Source organism: Rhipicephalus sanguineus, chromosome 11, assembly GCF_013339695.2.
Source record: "Rhipicephalus sanguineus isolate Rsan-2018 chromosome 11, BIME_Rsan_1.4, whole genome shotgun sequence".
NCBI classification, from domain to species: domain Eukaryota; kingdom Metazoa; phylum Arthropoda; class Arachnida; order Ixodida; family Ixodidae; genus Rhipicephalus; species Rhipicephalus sanguineus.
The window spans coordinates 71,103,706-71,124,686 of NC_051186.1; the positions used below are offsets into that span (position 1 = coordinate 71,103,706).

The 20,981-nt window shown below is 46.7% G+C and overlaps 1 protein-coding gene across 1 annotated transcript in view; it reads right to left on the reverse strand.

The window, feature by feature from the left end:
* Positions 1–19,434, reverse strand: part of LOC119375134 (sulfotransferase ssu-1) — a 64,584-nt gene extending 45,150 nt beyond the window's left edge. The window contains exons 1-2 of the mRNA XM_037645329.2: positions 19,410–19,434; positions 4,465–4,640 (exon numbers count right to left, since the gene is read on the reverse strand). Coding sequence (XP_037501257.1) covers positions 4,465–4,640 — 176 coding nt within the window. The 5' untranslated portion in view covers positions 19,410–19,434. The remainder of the gene's footprint in view (positions 1–4,464; positions 4,641–19,409) is intronic.
* Between the last annotated feature and the right edge of the window lie 1,547 nt (positions 19,435–20,981).

Below are 20,981 nucleotides of genomic sequence, written 5' to 3' on the forward strand. Positions count from 1 at the left end.
TTTTGATATGTGTTCGTCACCTTGATATCTCATGTCCTAGTGAATCTACCCCCACGGCGATGTACACGATGGAAGAGAATGGTCACCCATCCATTCACCCATTTACCCTTTTACCCTATTCCCTATTGTGTCAATTGTGAGCTATGTTCGTTCGTTGTTATGTTGATCAGACTTCTGCTGATCGCCCTATGTGAAAGTGTTAGTTTTTGTGATGTACAATTGTGAAAATGTGAATGTGTCCCTGAACACTGATATGTCACGCAGGATGTATGCTCTGTACATAGTGTAAATAAATTTTTTCTAAACAGCAACTTTTGTATTTTTACATTTTTGACAGCGGAGCTGTTTAAGCCGGAGGTTCCGCCGTGAGGCGTAAGCAAAAGCTGCGCCTAGCTATGACGTCACTGTTCGTTGCTTAGCAACACCTGGCATAGCTGCACCTCGTTTCGTCTAGCTTACGTCAGCATGCGTCGCCTAGCAACGCATCGGGGAAACGAAAGGAGAACGACAGCAGATGAGAATTGGAGAGAAGACATAAATCAAAGTAAAATTTCTTTACGAGACGGAATTCGAACCCGGGTACACCCGCTCCGAAGGCAACCGTCGTAGCCACTCGGCTATCCAGGCACACTACACACAACAAGCATTTATGGGATTGCGTTGTTATGTGCGAGAGAACGAGAAGAGGTAGAGAGAAAGAGAAACAGACAGAAAAAGGCAGAAAGAAAGAGAGAGAAAGAAATAAGCAGAGAGAGAGAAAAAGAAAGCATACCATAGCCTTGTATGGTATAGTATATTATAGCAAGGGGTGCGAAATGGAAGTGAGGGTGAGGAGGAGGAAAGAGAGTAAAGCATAGCATAGCCATGCATATAGTATAGCAAGGGGGTGGTAAAGGTAAGTGACGGCGAGGAGTGATGTCAGGCTGAGGAGTAAGGAAAGGAGGACAGGAAGGAGGAGTGGAAGTCCACCAGCACCACTATTGCGGAGCTGCCCCAATTTTATTTTTTTTTTTGTATCACTGGTACGACGCATTCGTATGGTTCAGATGTATTCACGTTTTGCGAGCACGGGTAGGTAGCTCAGTCTTGTTTAAGGTGACGGGCGACACGTGGTTGATCCGGTCGGTGCCCAAAGCCAAAACGTCAGGAAACAGCCTTTCCCTATCAAGAGCGCTCCGGAGATATTCGACCTTGAAAAGGCGCGCTCGAACATATCCGTGCAAGAACACAGTACTCAAAACAGCACGTACTGGTGGTAAATTCGGCGATATAATCTCAAAATTCTTGTCAGTTTCAGCTGTAATCCTTTTTTCGCAACGAATCAAGATGATAGCAATAGAGAGATCCAGTGTTTTATCTCTTGAATCCAAAAAGAAGGAGAAAGAGCTTAGAATGACCCTTGAGGAGCTGACAGCGCTTCAGCGCGAAAAACTGGGGTATATGCCGATGAATAGCGCAACACCGAACAGAAAACAGAGATATATGATGTGGAATGCTATCGCAGAGCGTGAGTGAGAGCCAGAGAAAACATTGGCCGCGTATCTGCGTGCTTCGCTGCAAATGTCGTCGAAAGACGATAGTCTTGTGACGGCCGTACAACACGAGTCCTCCTCCTCTATGTTGAACCGCCGCACCTGGCTCATAGCGTCGCATTTTCAGCGCAGCCTAAGAAATATTAGGGTCTTTAGAATTACTTATCTATGCATTTTCTAGTAAAGGAACACGCCAACGTATTGATGTTGCGCTTCAGATATGCGTAATATTTGTTCTTTGAAGGACAGTGTTCACAAGTATAAACGGCCGTACCAGTTCAAGATGGCTGGGCGTTCAGAAAGTGGTTAAACTTTGGCCGGCTGGCTGAGTCGGGTGACAGACAGACAAACAGAAAGACAGACAGACTAAAACTTTGCGTTTAAGTTCCCAAGAAAGACTATCGTATTTAAAAGCGACGACTTTACATGAACACAACGAAACATGCACTTGGTGTCGAGGAAAGCCGTGCCAGGCCGAACCATATAGATGTCATTGAAGTCAACGACTTAGACCTTACGTACAATGATAGCATAGGACGGGCGTTCTGTAGACACCACGATGCGCTTTTCACTGCCAGACCCGTTGATGCAGACGTATTTAAACAGGCGTTTCTTGAACAATGCCGCAGTTGTCACAAATGGAAGTAGAAAGGGCTATAGATAGGCTGAATGCTGGTAAATTGCCCGGGCCTGACGGTCTCAGTGCTTCGATTTACAACACAATTAAAAATGAATTCTCCCAAGTGTTTACGTACATCTTCAGCGAGTCATATGAACTGGACGGCCTGCCTCGATCCTTTATTGAAGCACATACAGTTTTGTTATCAAAGACGGAATACGGAGAGTTCAAATTAATTTCGTCGTATAGACCTATATCACTAGCTATAATAGTGATTATCAAATTTTAATGAAAGTACTAGCACGGCGACTCCAGGGAGTAATAAATGAATTGAACGGGCCTCACCTAACATGCGGCATTATGGACGTTCCATTGGTGCTATTGCAAATGAGTTCTGCAGAGCCTCGCAGGCTATAGCGGATAGCTTGTGAAAGAGATAATTGACAACCACCCGTTTCTTGCACGAAGCCATAGGAAAATTTATACGAATTCCTCAAATTTCCCTATGGCTTCGTGCTACAAACGGGTGGTTTGTATATGTATAGGAAAAACAAGCATTATTGAAGATTTTTTTTCTCCCTTGGTACTAAGAAGAGATTCAAATGAAGTAGGTAATCGTGCCAGCGTCGCTGAACTCGTGCCTTTTATTAAAGCGAAGCTACCTTTGATTACACTCCTGGGTTACATTCCTGGGTCTGTTGTGTCGGCCGGTAACTTGGCGGAAATATTTGAGGATATATACACAGCGGCTCCACAGCCACCATATTCCTCTATAACGAAAGCGGAAGGGCGTAAGGCAGGGAGACACGATCTCCCCAATGCTATTCAACGCGTCATTGCAGGAGGTATTCAGGGCCCTAGATTCGGAAGAGCTATGGAGAGTACCTTAGTAACCTGCGATTTGCTGATGACATTGTATTGACGAGTAACCCAGAGGACGAATTGCATCTCATTAATACCGAATTGGACAAGGAAAGCAGAACGGTAGGTCTGAAAATTGATATGCAGAAAAGCAAAGCAATGTGCAACAGTCTCGGAAGAGAACAGCGCTTTTCGATAGGTAGCGAGGCACTGGAAGTGGTAAAGGAATACGCCTACTTAGGAAAGATAGTGACCCCGTAGTCGAACCGTGAGATCGAAGTAACTAGAAGAATAAGAATGGAGTAGAGCGCATTTGGCAGCCATTCTCACATCATGAATGGTAGTTCACCACTATCCCTCTAGAGGAAGGTATATAACAGCTGCATCTTGCCGGTACTTAGCTGCGGAGGAGTGACCTGGAATCTTACGAAGAGGGTTCAACTTAAATTGAGGACGACACAGCGAGCGATGGAAAGGAAAATGATAGGTGTAAGCTTAAGGCACAAGAAGAGAGCAGAGTGGGTCAGGGAACAAACGGGGGTTAAGGACATCTTAGTGGAAATCAAGAAGAGGAAATGGGCATGGGCAGGGCACGTAGCGCGTCGGCAAGGTAACCGCTAGTCATCAAAATGCAAAAGACTGGATTCCAAGAGAACGCAAACGCGTGAGGGGGAGACAGAAAGTTAGGTGGGCAGATGAGATTAAGAAGTTTGCGGGAGCACGGGACCGGGTTGACAGGTGGAACATAGGAAAGGCCTTTGCCTTGCAGTGGGCGCAGCCGGGCTGATGATGATACGCAGACGTTCTATGTTCACCGAATAAGCACAAGGGCTTATATTAGCCCTATATTCAGACCAACAAAACAATGTCAGCAAAAACATGCATATCAGTACTTCGGAATAGAGAAGTTTTACATAAAACATGAAAATGCAACGTCGTCTCGTAGGTAGGGCTCACCGACACGTTGATGGAAATGCGGAATTGTATTCAACGAATTCATTGATTTACTTGTTTTATATATATATGTAGCAATTCGATCTAACCATAGGGTACAGATTCTTTGTTCATCCTCCATATTTCATACCTGCCAATGTGGCACAAGAGGCATACATAATCCTTAAATGTGGCTTGATGTGTGCTCTTGTATGTACAAACATTTCGTCGCCATTTTCCTTCGGCGAGCATCATGAACTTTGCTGCCATAGAAAATGTTTAGAATAACAGGACGCTGAGCTAATTGGTAGGGATTCATGTTCAAAGACGTGCAAACACGGACAAAGGAGAGAAGTCAGGACAATTGCCAACACACGGTAATTGTGTTGTCCTGACATTTCTTGTGTCCGTGTTTGCACGCCCCGTCTTTTAACATAGCAGTTGTGTCTATCTTTATCATACACTGCTTGGCTAAAACTTCGCCTAGCAAGTAGGATCGGTATAATATGTCTCGTGTACCTGTATATGTTGTAGACGATGTACTGCAGCCAGGTGGTTCCGCACTTGGGGTAGCTGACGATGAACACGTCGCCTGGGAGTGGCTGGTAGGCGAGTGCCGAGCGCACGCATTGCTCAGGAAAATAGTGGCTCCAGGGCATACCCTCGATCATGCGAGTCAGTGGCCGCATTGCCATCTACGCACAAAAGTGGCAAGCTGTACGGCAGCAGCAGGTGTCGCACTGTCGATACATGGAACGGTCATTCCGTCAATTACAGGAACACAATATGTGCGAAGCAAGAAATCATTTATTCACCAGCTTCTAGTACGAGTACTTACTGTCAGGGTCCAGCTGGATGACTCTTAATGGCGCAGAGTTTCAGTGACGAAACCAATTACCGTGCTTTAATATAGTGATTATGGGTTCTTGAACGTGTACCTAAATCTAAAAGCACAGGTGTTATTCACATTTCGCTCCCATACAAATGCGGCCACCGCGGCCAGGAATCGAACCCGCGTCGTCGAGCTTAGCTGAGCGACACCTCGCCTACCAAGCTACCACCCTGCGCCGCGGGTCGTGCTTTAAGTGAGCCAGGTGCGGCTTAGTCATTATGGTGGTGCGCGCGGCCTGGTGTTCCCGAATGTTTGGAGTTATTTTTTTTTTCACACCAGTACCTGACCTAATTGCAGATGAGTAGAAATGATAGTTGGAAAAGCCGCATCACAGCAGCCGGAATATGGCAAGAAGGGTGGGGCATTTGAACGGGTTGGAATCTAGAGAAACCAGTGGCATAAGTAGCCGTAATAAAATAACAATAAATACATAAGAAGGAACGGACGAGCAATGAGAATACAAGACGTGCAAAACTGTTCGCGCAAAGAAAATAAACTCTTTGCGCATTGGAAGGCAAAAGAACCGCGCATACCCAAGAGCAGAAACGAACACAGTAAGCAGGGTCTATAAGTGACCACAATTAAGAGCTAACCGCATTGCTTTTCAAGTTTTAGGAGCCAGTTTCGAAAAGTGCGGGGGCAGTCATGCGATATCCTAATAGCGGGGCCAATAAAGTTAGTGGTTTTTTAATGCGGCCCGTGGGAAAACCGCGCTTTAGCGTCTAAAGGTGCCAGAGAGAAGAGACGCAACACCGAGCATCCAAATCAATCAGCGTGTTCTTGTTTGCTCGCTTAGCCCTTAATTGTTGGCTCTCACCCACTACGGGGTATTGGCCATGTGTCTCATGTATCTCATCCCAACGTTATCTCCTCCTTCGTAGCTGCCGAAGTCATTCGATGCGCGTGACTTTCCCTCGTGAGGTTCAAACAATTTACAACACGGCTCTGCACACAGAAACAAAGCCAGGAAAAGCACAGAGGAAACTCATTTCTGTAATTACAGTTTGCAAGTGACAGGAAAAAAAGAAGATTGAAGGAAAGGACAGCTTGTCACCGCTGGAAGCCGATCCCCAGAGTCTTCGCATGACGTATGGGATGCCAGCGAAGTTACAGCAACCCGAGTCTCCCTATCGCTCATCATTAGGCGCGCGCGGAATGGAGGATAATATTCAGGCCTCACTGCAGCTAATAGTAATAAGTTCCGGAGTTTCCCATGCCCAAACCATGATTATGAGCCATGCCGTAGTGGCGGACTCCAGCAATTTCTTTTACCTAGGGTTCTTCAACGCACACAGACATCGCACAGTACACGGGCCAGATACTGCAGATACTGCGGTAGCATTTTCGCCTCCAACTAAAATGCGACCGCCGCAATCGAGATCGAACCCGCGTATCTGGGGTCAGCAGCAGACCACAGTAACCACTGTACTACCACGGCGACCTGCCTCACTGAAGCCAAGGGCTGCAGCCGACCATAAAAGTATTCGAAGTTTCCGACTTGGACACTCAGCGGCATGGACATGTGGCAATCATACGAAAAAAAAAGGATAACTTTTTAAAAGATAGGGAGAGATTGTATTTGCAGGCCCACCTGAGCTGCTAAGCTCTAGTATTCCACTCAGCGCTGTCGAATACATGGCAGTGACATTACCAGGATCAATGTTGATGAAGGAAAAGGGTTTCACGGTACACGGTCTGAGTGGAATTTGTCCGCTACTCCGCAGTAAGCTGCGGAGTGACGGGATATTACTCAGCGGCTGCTGCAGAGCGGTATTGCGTTGCATTAGACAAGCGTTAGCGTGTAAACAGGTGATGCCCATGAAAATTTTGAGGACAATGCGGCAGCCCGTGAGTCTGCAGTAGATCCAGGAGCTGACCATGGCTGCATAATGTTGTAGGTGAAAGCTGCAACACTTTGTGCAGCCAGCTCCGCGGCGATCGAAGTGGTCCTTACCGAAAACTGGTCGAAGTGGTTGAACTTACCGAAAATAGTAACACAGATCGGCACGGCTTTGGCGCATTAATGAGTTGTCACAGAGCTGTCGTCAGTATGCAGTCGTATATTATTGTGAGGTCCTGCGAATGATTGCCGTGACAGCGGTGAGCTAGCTTATGTCAGACTAGCCACAGCGCCTGCGGGCATTACAGTGAAGTACGGGGAGAGTGGGAGAAAAGAGAAAGACTGAGTTTAATGAAATCATTTCAGGTGATACGTATAACCTCTTGCGGCAGTGTTCATCCAGCGGCCGTGGTCATGGATTGTTCTCTGGTAAAAGAACACCTTAAAAGAACCTGCTTTACGTCGTATTTATTTGATTTTATACACGTGGTCGAGGCATGAAGAAATGCACTGGGACTTGAATAATATGCTTGACTATTTATGCCAGTGTTGAAATGGTGCATCCCATGAAAAAATATTTCATACTAACGTTATTCGTTCCTGTAGAGATTAAGTGCTAAGGTTATGTAGTATAGCAGGAGATACACTGAAACTTCCCTTATAGTTGAACGAAAGAGAGGGAATTGATCAAGGGCTCGTTTCTTTCTTAGACATAGCCTAATGAGACCAACAGGCAATGAAGCTAAGTAATGTATAGGGGCATTATTTGTAGCTTTTAGCTTAAGTAATTATGAGATAAATGGAAAGGATGAAATACCATTACTGATGTCAAAGAAATGACAAACAAGAGAGAGAGAGAGATAAAGGTTGAGTGAAAGGCAGGGAGGTTAACCAGAAGTTTTTCGGTTTGCTACCCTGCACTGGGGAAGGGGTAAGGGGGGATAGAAAGGTAAGGAAGGAAAAAAGAGTAACAAAAAAGAAAAGCGCACACACACTCAAGCACGGGAGCATCATAGTCGTTCAGCGAGGTCGGTTGAGCGGAGAAACTTCAGCAGCGCCTTCGTCGCTTTCTGGTTGGAAGCTAGAACGTTCCGGCACTCCAAAATTGATTGTTCAGAAAGCGGCTGGTCGTCGAGGCGCGCTAGCGTTGCTGAGAGCTGTTGTCTTTGAGGGCAATAGTGAGGACAATGACACAGGACGTGCGCAATGGTTTCCTCGCTGCCACAGTGAGCACAGGCAGCACTGTCTGCCATTCCGATTCGGTAAGCAAAGCTGTTCGTGAAAGACACTCCAAGCCACAGGCGGCAGAGGACTGTTGTTTCGGATCGGGAGAGTCCGGACGGAATTTGAAGTGACGGATCCAGGCGGTGAAGGCGGGTATGCAGAAAACCGGACTACTTCGCAGTCATTCCTTATGCGCATAAACTTGCACATGGGTTTAAAAAAATGTTGGTTCCCGCTGCGGATTCGATGTTTTCAGGGCTCCCAACAAATTAGCCAAAATCTGCGCTCTGGTTGCAAAAAGGCAGAGAACAAAGATAAGGCTTATGTTAGGAAGTGTGCTGCGAACCACAGAAATAAGTATGTGTCATGTGCCGTTGGAGTTGTTAATCCCAACCCATTATCTTGTGGTCTCTGCTATACTGAACAAACGGGCCGCTGTGTTAATAAACGGCTGCGTGAGCACTATGTCTTTAGAGTAGGTCTCACCTTCTCATCCGGCATCTCGCTGCGCTTCGTGCGCTTGTACATCCGGATGTTCAAACAATACAATTCTGTTTAAGCACTATGACCAGTTCACACGAGAAGTTTCGGAAGCTTTCTACATTACCGAGTCTGGCGATTTCTGTGTTAGCCAACCCTCAGTGACGCTGCACAAAAATTTTTTTGCGTTATTGATCAACGCATGGCTTCAGTTGACATGCGCGGTTTGTACTCATAAGTTTATGTTTCTTTCCAATAAACTTACAGTTATGAGTGAAGCGCTGTGTGTCTTGCCTCTATTCCTTGTGTTCGTTTTCTTTGCGCACTGTTTTTTCTTCCAAAAAATTAGTTTACATATCATGTCTGAAGACATCAGGATTTTGTTGCAATTAAAAACAGAAACTGCTAATTACAGTACAACTGGTTTGACGGTTATCCCTGTTCGTCTTGTTGTAGCATCCACTGATCTTCTCGGTTCGATGATGCACGCTATAGTTGCGAGGATGTGACAAACTTTGTTCCCCGGAAATCTGCCTCAGCCAGCCCATTCATCGTTGATACCAAAAGGCGCGACCCGCAGTAGGTGCTTTCGTCTTTATTGCCCAGGCGGTCAAGATGCGTGCTCCACATACCTGTTAAGCTTATCTCGATGGACAATAAACACTCGTGACGTTGTGCACTCAAGGCGGGCGACGCAAGACGTAGGCTGACAGTGCGAAACCGATGAAGATGTGTTTCCGGAAATATACACTAGCAATTTTCCGTGAAAGCGGAAAATTGCTAGTGTATTGGAGGTGAAATTACCAGATATGTACGCGATATCCGGACTACATACATGTCTATACAGATGGTTCCAGTGTACCAACATCTTCCACTTCAGCATTTATTGTACCGCACCTCAAAATACAAGATTTATTTAAATTATCTCGCGTGACATCGCCTACAACAGCTGAACGCTATTCTAAGTGCCATAAACTTCATCAATTCTGTAAGATATGCTCAGAAATAGGTAAGTTTCAGTGATTCGCAGGCGGCACTAACATCACTCTGTAGCACAAAAGCAAAAACAATTAATAACAGTCTGATCAACGAGACACTTAAAGAGATCACTAAGTCCGATCAAAAGCATCATGAAATAATGTTTCAGTAGATACCGGGACATTGCAACATTCCTGGCAACACAGCAGCTGATGTGAGCAGCACGACAAGCACACCGCAAAAATGATGTTTCTATCCCAATATCGAAAAATGAATTGCGAAGCATTTTAAAGACAAAATCTTTCAATATGTGTAGAAATACTTGGTTCGACAAAAATTCTAAAAACTGTGATTTGTGATTTATATCATATCGATCCATTAATCGAGTTTGAAATTCCGTTATCTTTAGACAGATGTGTGGAAACCCTTATTCACCAATTAAGGCTAGGCACTGCCTACACCAAGCATTTTTTACACAGAATTGGCCGCGCTGAAACTCCTGAATGTGATTGTGGATTCGTAGATGAAGACATATATCACCTCCTTCTAGAATGCCCACAGCACAATCAACGCACCGATACGCCGACTTAAATCATCGTTGTTGACGTTAGACTACAGGACACTAAGTTTAAGGAAACTTTTGGGCCCGTGGCCAACAAGAGGTTTACAGAAGTGTGCTTTAAAAGCATTGAAAATTTTTCTTGAAGACAGTGGCATTCTTGGCCATTACTAGCGCATTTAAGCTTCGTTTTTGTTTTAACGGCAGAGTGTATATTTATGTGCGTGTTGACTATTTTTGTCTTGGTTATGTTACGCAACGGTTGCTCTTCATTTTTTTTTTAACATCACCGTGCGTACACATATATGTGATTGTTGAATGTGTGGTTTTGACTGTTATGTCTTTACTGTTACGCTAAATTGTGCATTATATGTACTGCGGGTTAATTGTGACTAGAAATTTGGACCCTATGTATTTTATCTTTATAGACCCTATGTACTCCAAGAGCTAAGGAGTATCCGGCGCCTTATTTGTGCGCCAACCTCTCCTTACATCACGTCAATAAAAAAAAAAAAAACTTCCTATAAGAGCGCCGCGAATCGATAGTTCACATTACAAGGGCCAGCTTGTTCGAGTTATAAATAGTGATACATTGCGTACGACAGGATGTAAGATAACAACGCGGTTTTGGACGCGTTTTAATTCCCCAAATTGTGCCAAGACACCAGAACTATCGAATGAGCTTCTCAGTATACACGATGCAGTGTATGTCGTTGGTCGCTGCATGCTGAGCGACGGTGTAACACAAGAAACAACAGAGTTGTTTTCCCGTCGCCTTGCCCCGTTTTCGCTCGACTCGTTCGACTGCGTCCTTGACGAAATTGTTCTTTTTCAAGCGAAGTTTTCATTGGCTGACCTGTGAAGCTGTTGGCGGTGGTGTTCCAAGAAACCCACCGCCGCGGATAAAACACACGTTCCCCAAAAAACCCTCCTCACCAACAGCTGGGCACCAGAGAAATAATAAACTAAACAAATTTTCTTTCCGGGGCTTGGGTTTGATCCCGGATCCCTCTCGGTCCGAAAGCGAGAGCCTTGACCACTAGCCCACGCGCCCATGCCTGCCCTATGTGAACTGAAGCATATGAATCATGAATGCGTTCTATACCGACGACGCAAAAAAAAAAAAAAGGGAAGCAGTACTTGTAGCGGGCGCTCCATTGAAACATTTCGTGCTGGCGGACTAAAAGCGACCTGCTGGACAATGCGCAATGTTCATATCAGGAATTGCACATTTCAGGAAAATTCCGACTTCCCGAAAATGGAATTCTTATAACCCGCGTTTCATGATCGCGTTCGAGTCCTACACTCTAAACGTGGTAAACGATAAATGTGATTTTGTGCACCGATAGTAAGAGTTACCAAGTTTAGAATTTATGCACTCAAAGCTAATGTAACCCTTACTTTATAGGTGCACAAAATCACATTTATCGGTTACCACGTTTAGAGTGTATCGTTGGGCCGTTCTACGGGCTGACGAACGCTGGAAAGAACCTGAAAGGCGCCATGCCGATTCGGCCCGAAAGCAGCGTTCCGGAGACGGCCGCTACCTGTAACAGAACTGAACACTTACGTTAGGAGAGACCATTGCGCAATGCAAAGAAAGAAAGAAAGAAAGAAAGAAAGAAAGAAAGAAAGAAAGAAAGAAAGAAAGAAAGAAAGAAAGAAAGAAAGAAAGATAGATAGATAGATAGATAGATAGATAGATAGATAGATAGATAGATAGATAGATAGATAGATAGATAGATAGATAGATAGATAGATAGATAGATAGATAGATAGATAGATAGATAGATAGATAGATAGATAGATAGATAGATAGATAGATAGATAGATAGATAGAAAGTAAGAAAGAAAGTAAGAAAGAAAGAAAAGTACGTCACGCAATCACACGCCGGGCTTTGCTTTTCCCCATTTTCCCGGTTGGGGAAGGGCTCCTTAATTTTTTACACACTCAATCACTCCTCTGATGCGGTTTCGTTTAAGCGCCACCATGACCTGTCTATGTTGCGGTTTTGCACCCGTAGCATCTGAACATTACAATACACTCATACACATGAAAACGTACTGCGCAGATGTAGTCAGCGTTTCACAATTTCCGAAAGCTGATGTCATTACATAAAGATATAATGTAATGTATAAACATGACAGTTCGCGCAATGGCCCAAGATGGCGGATCCCATGAATCGAAAGTGAGATCGTCTACAGGTTGTCGGGCTATGTCACTGACCTTTATTAGAGACAGTTTCCCGTGCTGCTATAGTGGAATAGGTCACATCGAAAATCATGAATAATTTCTCTAAACGCACATTTTCTGACGTCATTTGCATGACGATAACGAATGGAGCTCGACATAAAACACTTTCGTATTAAGAACGCTTTAACGATGCCCACTTGCTGGAAGGCGAGCACGACTACTCTCATAAAATATTAGAGACGCAGAGGTATATTATTTTATGTCGTAATAGTGACAAGAATTCGGTAGAATGGAAAACCAGCTCTCTTTTCGTCGTTGCTTTTATGAAATTTTTAAACCCTGTCACTCGAGTGGAGGGAGTTTACCGCTGATAGTAAGTCAGGACCTATACGTGAAACGAATAAATAATCGTGTGTATCATATTGCAGCAAAGCTGTTATGGTCGAGATTTGCCGTGTGTCATTGATAGAAAATTATCACCATCATGAACCGGCACGTGCTGAATCCCTGCCCAAGCATTCAGACCCGGCCGCGGCGGCCGCATTTTCGATGGAGGCGAAAATGCTTGAGGCCCGTGTACCTAAATTTAGGTGCACGTTAAAGAACACCAGATGTTCCAAATTTATGAAACCCTCCGCTACGGCTCTCTCATAATGAAATCGTGGTTTGGGACGTGAAATCCCAAGCATTAATTTAATTAATTAATTAATTAAACAAGAGAAGCTGAAAGCTGCGGACCCGTTGTTCACCATTGGCTTAATCCTGATGGTTCGTTTATGTCTCCATGAATTATTGGTTACGTCTCTACAGAGAGCAAGCATAGTCATGTATAGTATAGTACAGCAAGGGGTGGGAAAGAGAGGTGAGAGGGTAACAAATCCCGCTAAAGGGGACGATGAGGCGATGCGAAGCCGGAGCACTTGCACCATCGCGTTCCGTTGGCGCTCGTTGGGCATACTACCGACCTCGCGCCGTGGAACGCGAAGAGGAACGCTACGCGCGTCGTGTCTTCCCTCTAGTCTGGCCGCTAATTCTCACAGGGCGAGCGGGGAGCGCGGTCCACAGGCGCGTGAAAGGGGGGGGAGCATAGGAGTGGAGAGAGAGGGAGAGTAGACTTGCATGCGCTGGCGCTCATCGCGGCGTTGCGCAGGAGAGAATGTGGGGCGCGAGAGGGGGACGTGGAGAGGGAAGTGGGGGAGGGGTAGTGGAGAGGGGGCGAGAAGGAGCGGAGAGGAGGTGTGTGGAGAGGGTTTGCGGATGCGCAGTAAGGGTGGTCACGCCGCACACTACCACCACCACCACCGGATTGAACTCCGCCTTAAGATGCTTCGCATCTAAAAGCCTAGCCAAGCCCAGACCACCTATGTGCCCAACAGCTCAGGGGTGCTATCCTGGACACTGTCAAACTCCGCCATCTCGTGAAATTTCGTAATGGCGGCATTTTAAGCCAATCGGAGAGGCCATAGCAGCCCTCCGGGCCAATCAGACTGCACCAATGGCGGAATTCGACAACCTTGCGAAATTTGACAATGTCCAGAATGGCACTCCTGCTCTGCCCCAGCCTTGCGCGACTTGGTGTAAGCTGCGCTAATTTTTCCTTTCTTTTTTTGCCGTATGCGCTCCTATTTTCATGTAACCGACCCGTTAAGGCCTGACCACAGGTGCACGGTGCAGCGCGTCAGCGCGTGGCGTTTACACGCGGCGTCGCGCCCTCTTCATATGGAGGGAGACGGCGCATGGCTACACGAAGCTGCGCGCCCTCTCTCTCCATAGGGAGAGAGCGCGGAGCCGAGGCTAAAAGCCACGCGCTGACGCGCTGCAAAGCGTACGTTTGGTCAGGCCTTTACACGTGTAACCACTGTCTTTTTTTGCGCGCGCCGCGCCGGCATGTGTGAACATATCCGATTATTTCAGACTTTTCTGATAAGCTTGGGCGCACAACGCAAAGAGCACGGCTTATTCTGGAACTAACACGGCCACCAACGATAAGGCTGGAATCTTCGATGCCACGTGTAAATGCCCAAGCGCCTTCCCGCTGATCATATTACTCGACGCCCGACGGCTGTTCTCGCCGCTATCAGCGTACAGCGTGAATTGCTTGGGCTTTGACTTTTCAATTGCCAGGCACAGGATCGCCCAAGAAAGAGTTCCGTATTTCCCAGTCTTGCTGCCGCCTTCTTCACCATCACGACTACGGGACAATATGAACTTTACGGGATGTTGACAGCGCTGAGACGTTTATGGTTTCGCTTAGTTTATCATCCTAATGAAAACAGCTAAAACGGATGCTTGTGCGAGTTGGTTCGTACATTAGAAAGATAAAACAGCGCAAAAATAAAAAAGACAAGACGCACATAAATACGCACAGCTACAGCGCTGGCTCACAACTATTTTATTTCTTCGAACACAAGGCCTTTAATGGCACGCATCAGAGCAACAGAAAGGTGATTGCAAGGAATCTTGCGATGACACTGACAAGTCTCAAGGAGCTGCCGAAAGAGGTAAACAAGGAGAGATAGCAACAAAGACTAAAACCTAAAAATTGAAGCACGCTCATGGCATGCACGGCGAAAGTCACAAAAAAATAATTTACATATACACGACCCTGTGTTATACTTCCTGGCTGGTTTGGTATTGTTTTGTTTCTTATTTGCTTTTAGAACTTACACTGATACATATTTTGTTACACTTTCACCTTGCATACAATGAGCGTGCTTTATTGTTTTAGGTTTTAGTCTGCGCTGCTACCCTTCCTCGTTTACCTCTTTCGGCAATTTCTTGAGACTTGTCATTGTCAGCGCATGCTCTGATGCGTGTCATAAAAGGCCATGCGTTCAAAGCAATAAAATAGTCGTGAGTCAGCGCTACACCTGTGCGTCCTTTTGTGTGTCCTGCATATTTTGCAGTGCTTTCTCAACAATGAAAACACACGTGTACTGATCCTTGCTTGAATACTTACACTTGGCTTCACCTGTTTAAATCATTTTTTCGCGTCCGCTGGGAGGCGGCACTCACCAGCGACAAGCTGACCGACCAACTTTGGGCCGTCCGGCAAGCCGAAGATGCCGCCCGGGTCCAAGGACTTGGAGCCGTCACCTGACGCCATCATCATCGACGGAGAGTGGGACGGGACAGGGGTTAATCCCCTCTATTCCCCCCGCCTCGCCCGAAATAAACTGCCGGACTTTTAATAAAGTTCATTCATTCATTCGCATTAGAGGGTGCAGAAACATATAGATGTGTTTGAGTATTTTCAATACTGAAGTCTTATCACTCTATTATTCATGCAGAGAATCATGTCTTGTTCGCTGGCACTCTATAGCACTATATTACAAGCAGCCATCGGGCATGCGCTGCAGTGCAGGGGCCGATTAGAGCATTCTGCTATCTTTATCGAAAGGTGGTGTTTAGTTCATTTATACACCGGCCCGTTTGACTGGTGAAAACTTTCCCACATTTCAGGGGCATTTCGTATACCACCACCGACGAGCTTCGTTGTGGTAAACCGCGCCAGCCTTCACTGGCGTGAATAAAAATTTTGAGGCGCAGTCGTGACCAGTTGGCACGTGAGCTTGCCGAGGCTTTTTAGAGCGCAGCTCTAAACCGCCCGTTCCTGCGTTGAACGGCGTCGCCGTCGGCGTTGTCGGCGTAACCGATAGAGCGAGTGAGTACGAAAGGCAGCGAACGCGGAGTCTGTCGATATCACGAGCCACTGGCCTCTAACCTCGCTTTCTTCGTCCGTCACGCGCGCTGGCCCCTCGGTCGGAGCTCGTGCGCATGCAGGGCTGGCACGTGCACTGCTGCTGGTTTCGCTTGTCATAACGGGCCTGTCGGCGTTTTGCTTGGTTCAGGGCGCCTGCTTTCCACGGAGTGGTTTAAACGTGAACATATTCGACAGAGATCTGTCTGGCTGGGTGAAAGATTCATACGACAAATAATAAACTCTCCAGCCACTTTGCTAAAGTTCAACTTTAAAAGCTATAAAACTGACCCGACGTTTCGGGACCGATTCGGTCCCTTCCTCAGGGGTGACTGTTCGGCCGGCTCCGAAGCTAGCGAGTTTCTTTGGTGGTGTCCCCCTCTCCATCGTCCTTCTTCCCGCCGTTCTTGTTGCCGCGGTGTTTCTTCCACTGGTTCCATAGACCGTGCACGTACACGCTCGGCAAGGTTCCAGTTGAGCGGTTGACATTTCCCGGTGTTGTTTGGATATGCCAGGATTCCAAGAACTGCCTTTTTGTGTGGTTGCCTTCCGTGTCGATGACCCGGGCGTCGTCAAAATTGATGCAGTGGTCCATCTTTTCGCTGTGTTCAGCGAGGGCGTTTCGCGCAGCGTTGAAGCTACGCACGTCGTTTCGATGTTGCCGTATCCTTTCGGGGAAGTTTTTTGTCTCACCGATGTAAGTGGCGTCACAGTCCGTGCATGGAACCTCGTAGCACGCGAGCGCTGTCGGCGTTTCGTTCGGTTCGCGACGCCTGCAATGCAGAGAGGTGTGCGTAGCACTCGAGAGCTGGCAGTTTCTGCGGCAATATGTAACGAATGTTACATTGCTACAGCTGCAGATAGCCAAAACTTCAAACACAGTTGCTGTAGCCACAAAACGAAGCCGCGCTCAGAATTCGTAATAGGGTGTATTGTAACCATCGTTGAATTTTTTTCATTACGAAAAAGAGAGATGTTTGTGTCAGTCAGGCCCGTAGCCAGGAATTCTTTTCGGGGGGGGGGGGGGGGGGGGCACTTGCTGAAAACTTTGACTCTTTGAGAAAAACACTATTTTTATTGTTTATTTGTGGTAAAAACACCTATATATTTCACCAAAATTTCGGGAGGAGGGGGCCCCTAGGGCCTCCCCCCCCCGCCCCCCTGGGTACGGACCTGGTGTGAGTTAACTCGGTTGAATCACAATGAAAGCAGGTTTCTCGCATGCGCCAAGACAGATTTGCCGTTTTTGTGGTATAAATACGCCTTTTTTCTGAATAACATCCAGTCGCGAGTCTGCGCCCGTCCTCGTTCTCTTCTCGTCCACGTTCCTTTTGCGCAGCAGCTTGCTTCATGGATTCGTGGTGTACGACCGACTCGCCCAACAACATGCAATCCGCATGCACGTATACACCACAAGGTTATATTGTACTGGGACATAAATCTGATCACATCTAGAACCAGAGTGGAGAAATCGCGAATGGAAGCACTCTAAGCGCACGCTGTAACCATTTGGCACTGTATATATACAGTAACTCGCGTACGCGCAAAAACATAAAAATCTTCAAATATTAGCGGAGAAATTCGACAACGTCAAATGCGTCAAGTCCATATTACGGCGTCTGCCGCTGAAGCTGAGTGCTTTACGGGCAACCTTAATATATTAAAGAGAGAAAAAGATAGGAGGGGGGAGAGTGCGTGCGTGCGTGCGTGCGTGCGTGTGTGTGTGTGTGTGTGTGTGTGTGTGTGTGTGTGTGTGTGTGTGTGTGTGTGTGTGTGTGTGTGTGTGTGTGTGTGTGTGTGTGTGTGTGTGTGTGTGTGTGTGTGTGTGTGTGTGTGTGTGTGTGTGTGTGTGTGTGTGTGTGTGTGTGTGTGTGTGTGTGTGTGTGTGTGTGTGTGTGTGTGTGTGTGTGTGTGCGCGCGCGCGCGCGCGCGCGCGGACAGGCGAACGCTATAGTGTACAAGGTCTTATCTGCTTCTCAACTCATTCAACTATGGGCTTCGACATTTTATTTGTTTTAATGGGTTATGGGTTATAAGCACGATTCATCATCCTATTCATCTAACAACCCTGCTGAAAGCTGAGTCATTAGCGCCACTTAATAAGGTATAATTCCCCCGCTGTGACTTTCATCACTTTGGAATACGGATAAAGCACTAATGCCTATGTATTATAAAGGCTGAAAAAATAACAGCCGATCGCATACCAAATGGTCTGGTTGGATCCGTATTTCACACAGAACCAAGGTTTTTTCAGCAAGTTAGTGTGGCCGTAACATTTTTTTTTTCGCTACCTTTCCAGACAATTAAAATTTTTGAATTTAACCCCGAATAATCTAAGTTCTAGCTCTGTAACTCAGTGATAAACACACAAACCACGTTTTGGGCGGCTGTTGGTCCCTTTGACATACATCACATTGTCTCGGTTTGCTAGGATTTTCTTTATAGATTGCACTACATTAGTAGGCTGCGCCATCTCCCAGATAGCCCCATAGCTTTTAAAGAGTGTACGTCACACTTTCGGTTCCGGTTTTATGCGCACGCAATATGAACGAGCGCGTCGGGGCCTATTTATGGCCTTTGTGCACTTACGGAGAATTATTTACTTATTCGTACGAAGCTCCGCGCGCTTTATATCCTATTCGTCTAAAGATTTATTTTGATGCTTCTTCCGTTGTCCTGCGTGTTCTATAGGGCGTGAAATTACCTTGTTTTAACGAAAGCGTTGGGAAAACCTTACGAACTACAAGCCAAACTAAAGACGACTAAGGAAATGACTGCTCTTGAACACAAAATGCATCCAGTAAAGACAACTGCGCGAACTTAAAGAACTACAGGCTGCGGAGGATAATGTCATAAGCCATAACGACATTATATTGCCTGTGCGAAATTTGTCTGCAGCGAACAACCGCTTAGTTCGGCAGACATCACGTTCAACGACAGTCTATTCAACATGCCGTTAAAGTATACTCATGGGCAAGAGTATTTACGTCTTGTTTGAGAACATCGCCATGGTTGAGGACGAAGTAATTGAAGAAGAAGCCAGATAATAAGCCCTATCGCTATCATCAGTCTGCTGGATCACTCATCAACGTAATCGGCCGTGCTTACGTAGCTGAACAGATATGAAGAGCCTTCGCGTATACTATATCGGAGCATGCGGCGCACAATCCCGAAGCTTACAGCGCTATCAATATCAAATTCACCTTGCCATCATCACACCGAGCCGGCCTCATGCACCTGACGTTTGTTGCGAGCATGCACCCGACTTGCTACAACTCTTCTCACCTGTTCTGCCACAGCAGTCAGTTGGCAAGCGGCGGTACAAAAAATGACTGAAATTCCAGTCCAATAATCACAGACTCATAATAAAAAGACGCAAGAAACGCGCTTTCAGTTCGTTGGCACCGTAGAGGTTGGAGCAAGCGCATGCGATTCATCTCCCGCGTAGCGCGTTGACCTTTCGTATTAAGCGATAATGCGGGTGGTATTGACTATATTGCTAACTAAAGCATGCGTAAAGAACGTGTACGCGCGGTGACATACGACACTTTCGGCTCGTAGAACAAGCAGACGACGCAGGGAGAAGAGCCTACTTACGTCGACTGCCACAGTCGGTGTCCGCAGCCTTTCGATCAACGAGTGAAACAATCGGGGCACCGAACCGCGTCCTTCGTTCGCGGGCTTGACAACGCCACGATGTAGTTCGGCTCGGTGAAACGAGCGCACGGAAACGACGACGTCGCAGCAGAATAAGCGGAGAAAGAGGGCGGTTCCAACGAGCCGCCGCGCCCCTTTCACATATGCTCTCGAAAAAGCGTGTGTCCTTTCTCCTTCCGATTAGACACGTGACCGCGGGGGAGACAAGAAAAGGCGGCCGCGCTTTCGAGACTGCCGGAGGCACGGAAGCCGCTGCCCTGGAACCGATCCAAATCGTGCTCGTCGAAACCATGAATTCCGGGATCCTCGACGCCGGTGTATAGCTATCTCTAAAGCCAAGCATGGCGCTGGAAGAAGGGCGCTGCGAAAGTCCGGCTGTAGAGTGCGCGCGCATCGAGGCACGCTTTAGGCACCCTGCATGACCGGGTGGAGCGGGAAAAATGATTTCGGGAGATGTTGAATGAAGTATAATTCTGTGGTTTAATGTCTCCATGACTGTTCGCGCTGCCAGGAACTGACGGAAGGACTATAGTGGGGAAAAAAGACATACGTGGGGTGATTTTCCCGCTTGTCCTTTCGTCAGTTCCTGGCAGCGCGAACAGTCATGAAGTCATACTTGCCTGGGGTGAAATTCTGGACACCATCAAATTCCGCTTTATTGCCAAATTTCGTAATGGGGGCATTTTAAGCCAATCAGAGAGGCCGTAGCAGCTCTCAGGGTCAATCAAAGTTGACCAATGGCGGAATGTGACAACATGGCGGGATTTGACAATGTCCAGAATAGCGCTCCTGGTTTTATGTGTCAAAGCCGCGGATGAACGGATGGATGGATGGATGCTGCGTCTCCTTTATGGGGCGGTGACTCGTGAGCCACCAAGTTCCTTGCTTGCCTGCGAATTAAATATTCTTTCCTAAATAAAACAAAAACATATAACTTTAGCTTTCATACTAATTCGTTTTTTTTTTCATTCCTCCCTGCTCTTCGGCCACCAATCTTCCAACCGTCTTTCACTTCTACGTATATCGCTAATGTGTCCATCTTTCCCGTGCTGTCCCTTAAAACCCAGGCCTTTATGCAGGCTATAGTCCACGAAATACACTCATGTGACTGTCGTCAAATTAAATTAAAGCATGCCCAACTAATCCGCTCACACACCTTGCTTAAAACATGCTCCATCCTTTCCCTAGCTTTTCCACAGCGACTACATGTGTATGCGCAAGGGCTAATAATAATATCTGGGGTTTAACGCCCCAAAACCACGATATGATTATGAGGGACGCCGTAGTGGAGGCCTCCTGAAATTTCGACCACCTGGGGTTCTTTAACGTGTACCTAAATCGAAGACAACGGGCCAAACATTTTCGCCTCCATCGAAAATGTAGCCGCCGCGGCCGGGATTCGATCCCGCGACCTTCGGGCGAGCAGTCGAGCGCCATAACCATGCACAAGGGTTCTTAGGTGGACTAGTTGGTTCGTGAACATATTTTACCAGAACAGCACAAAATACGGGA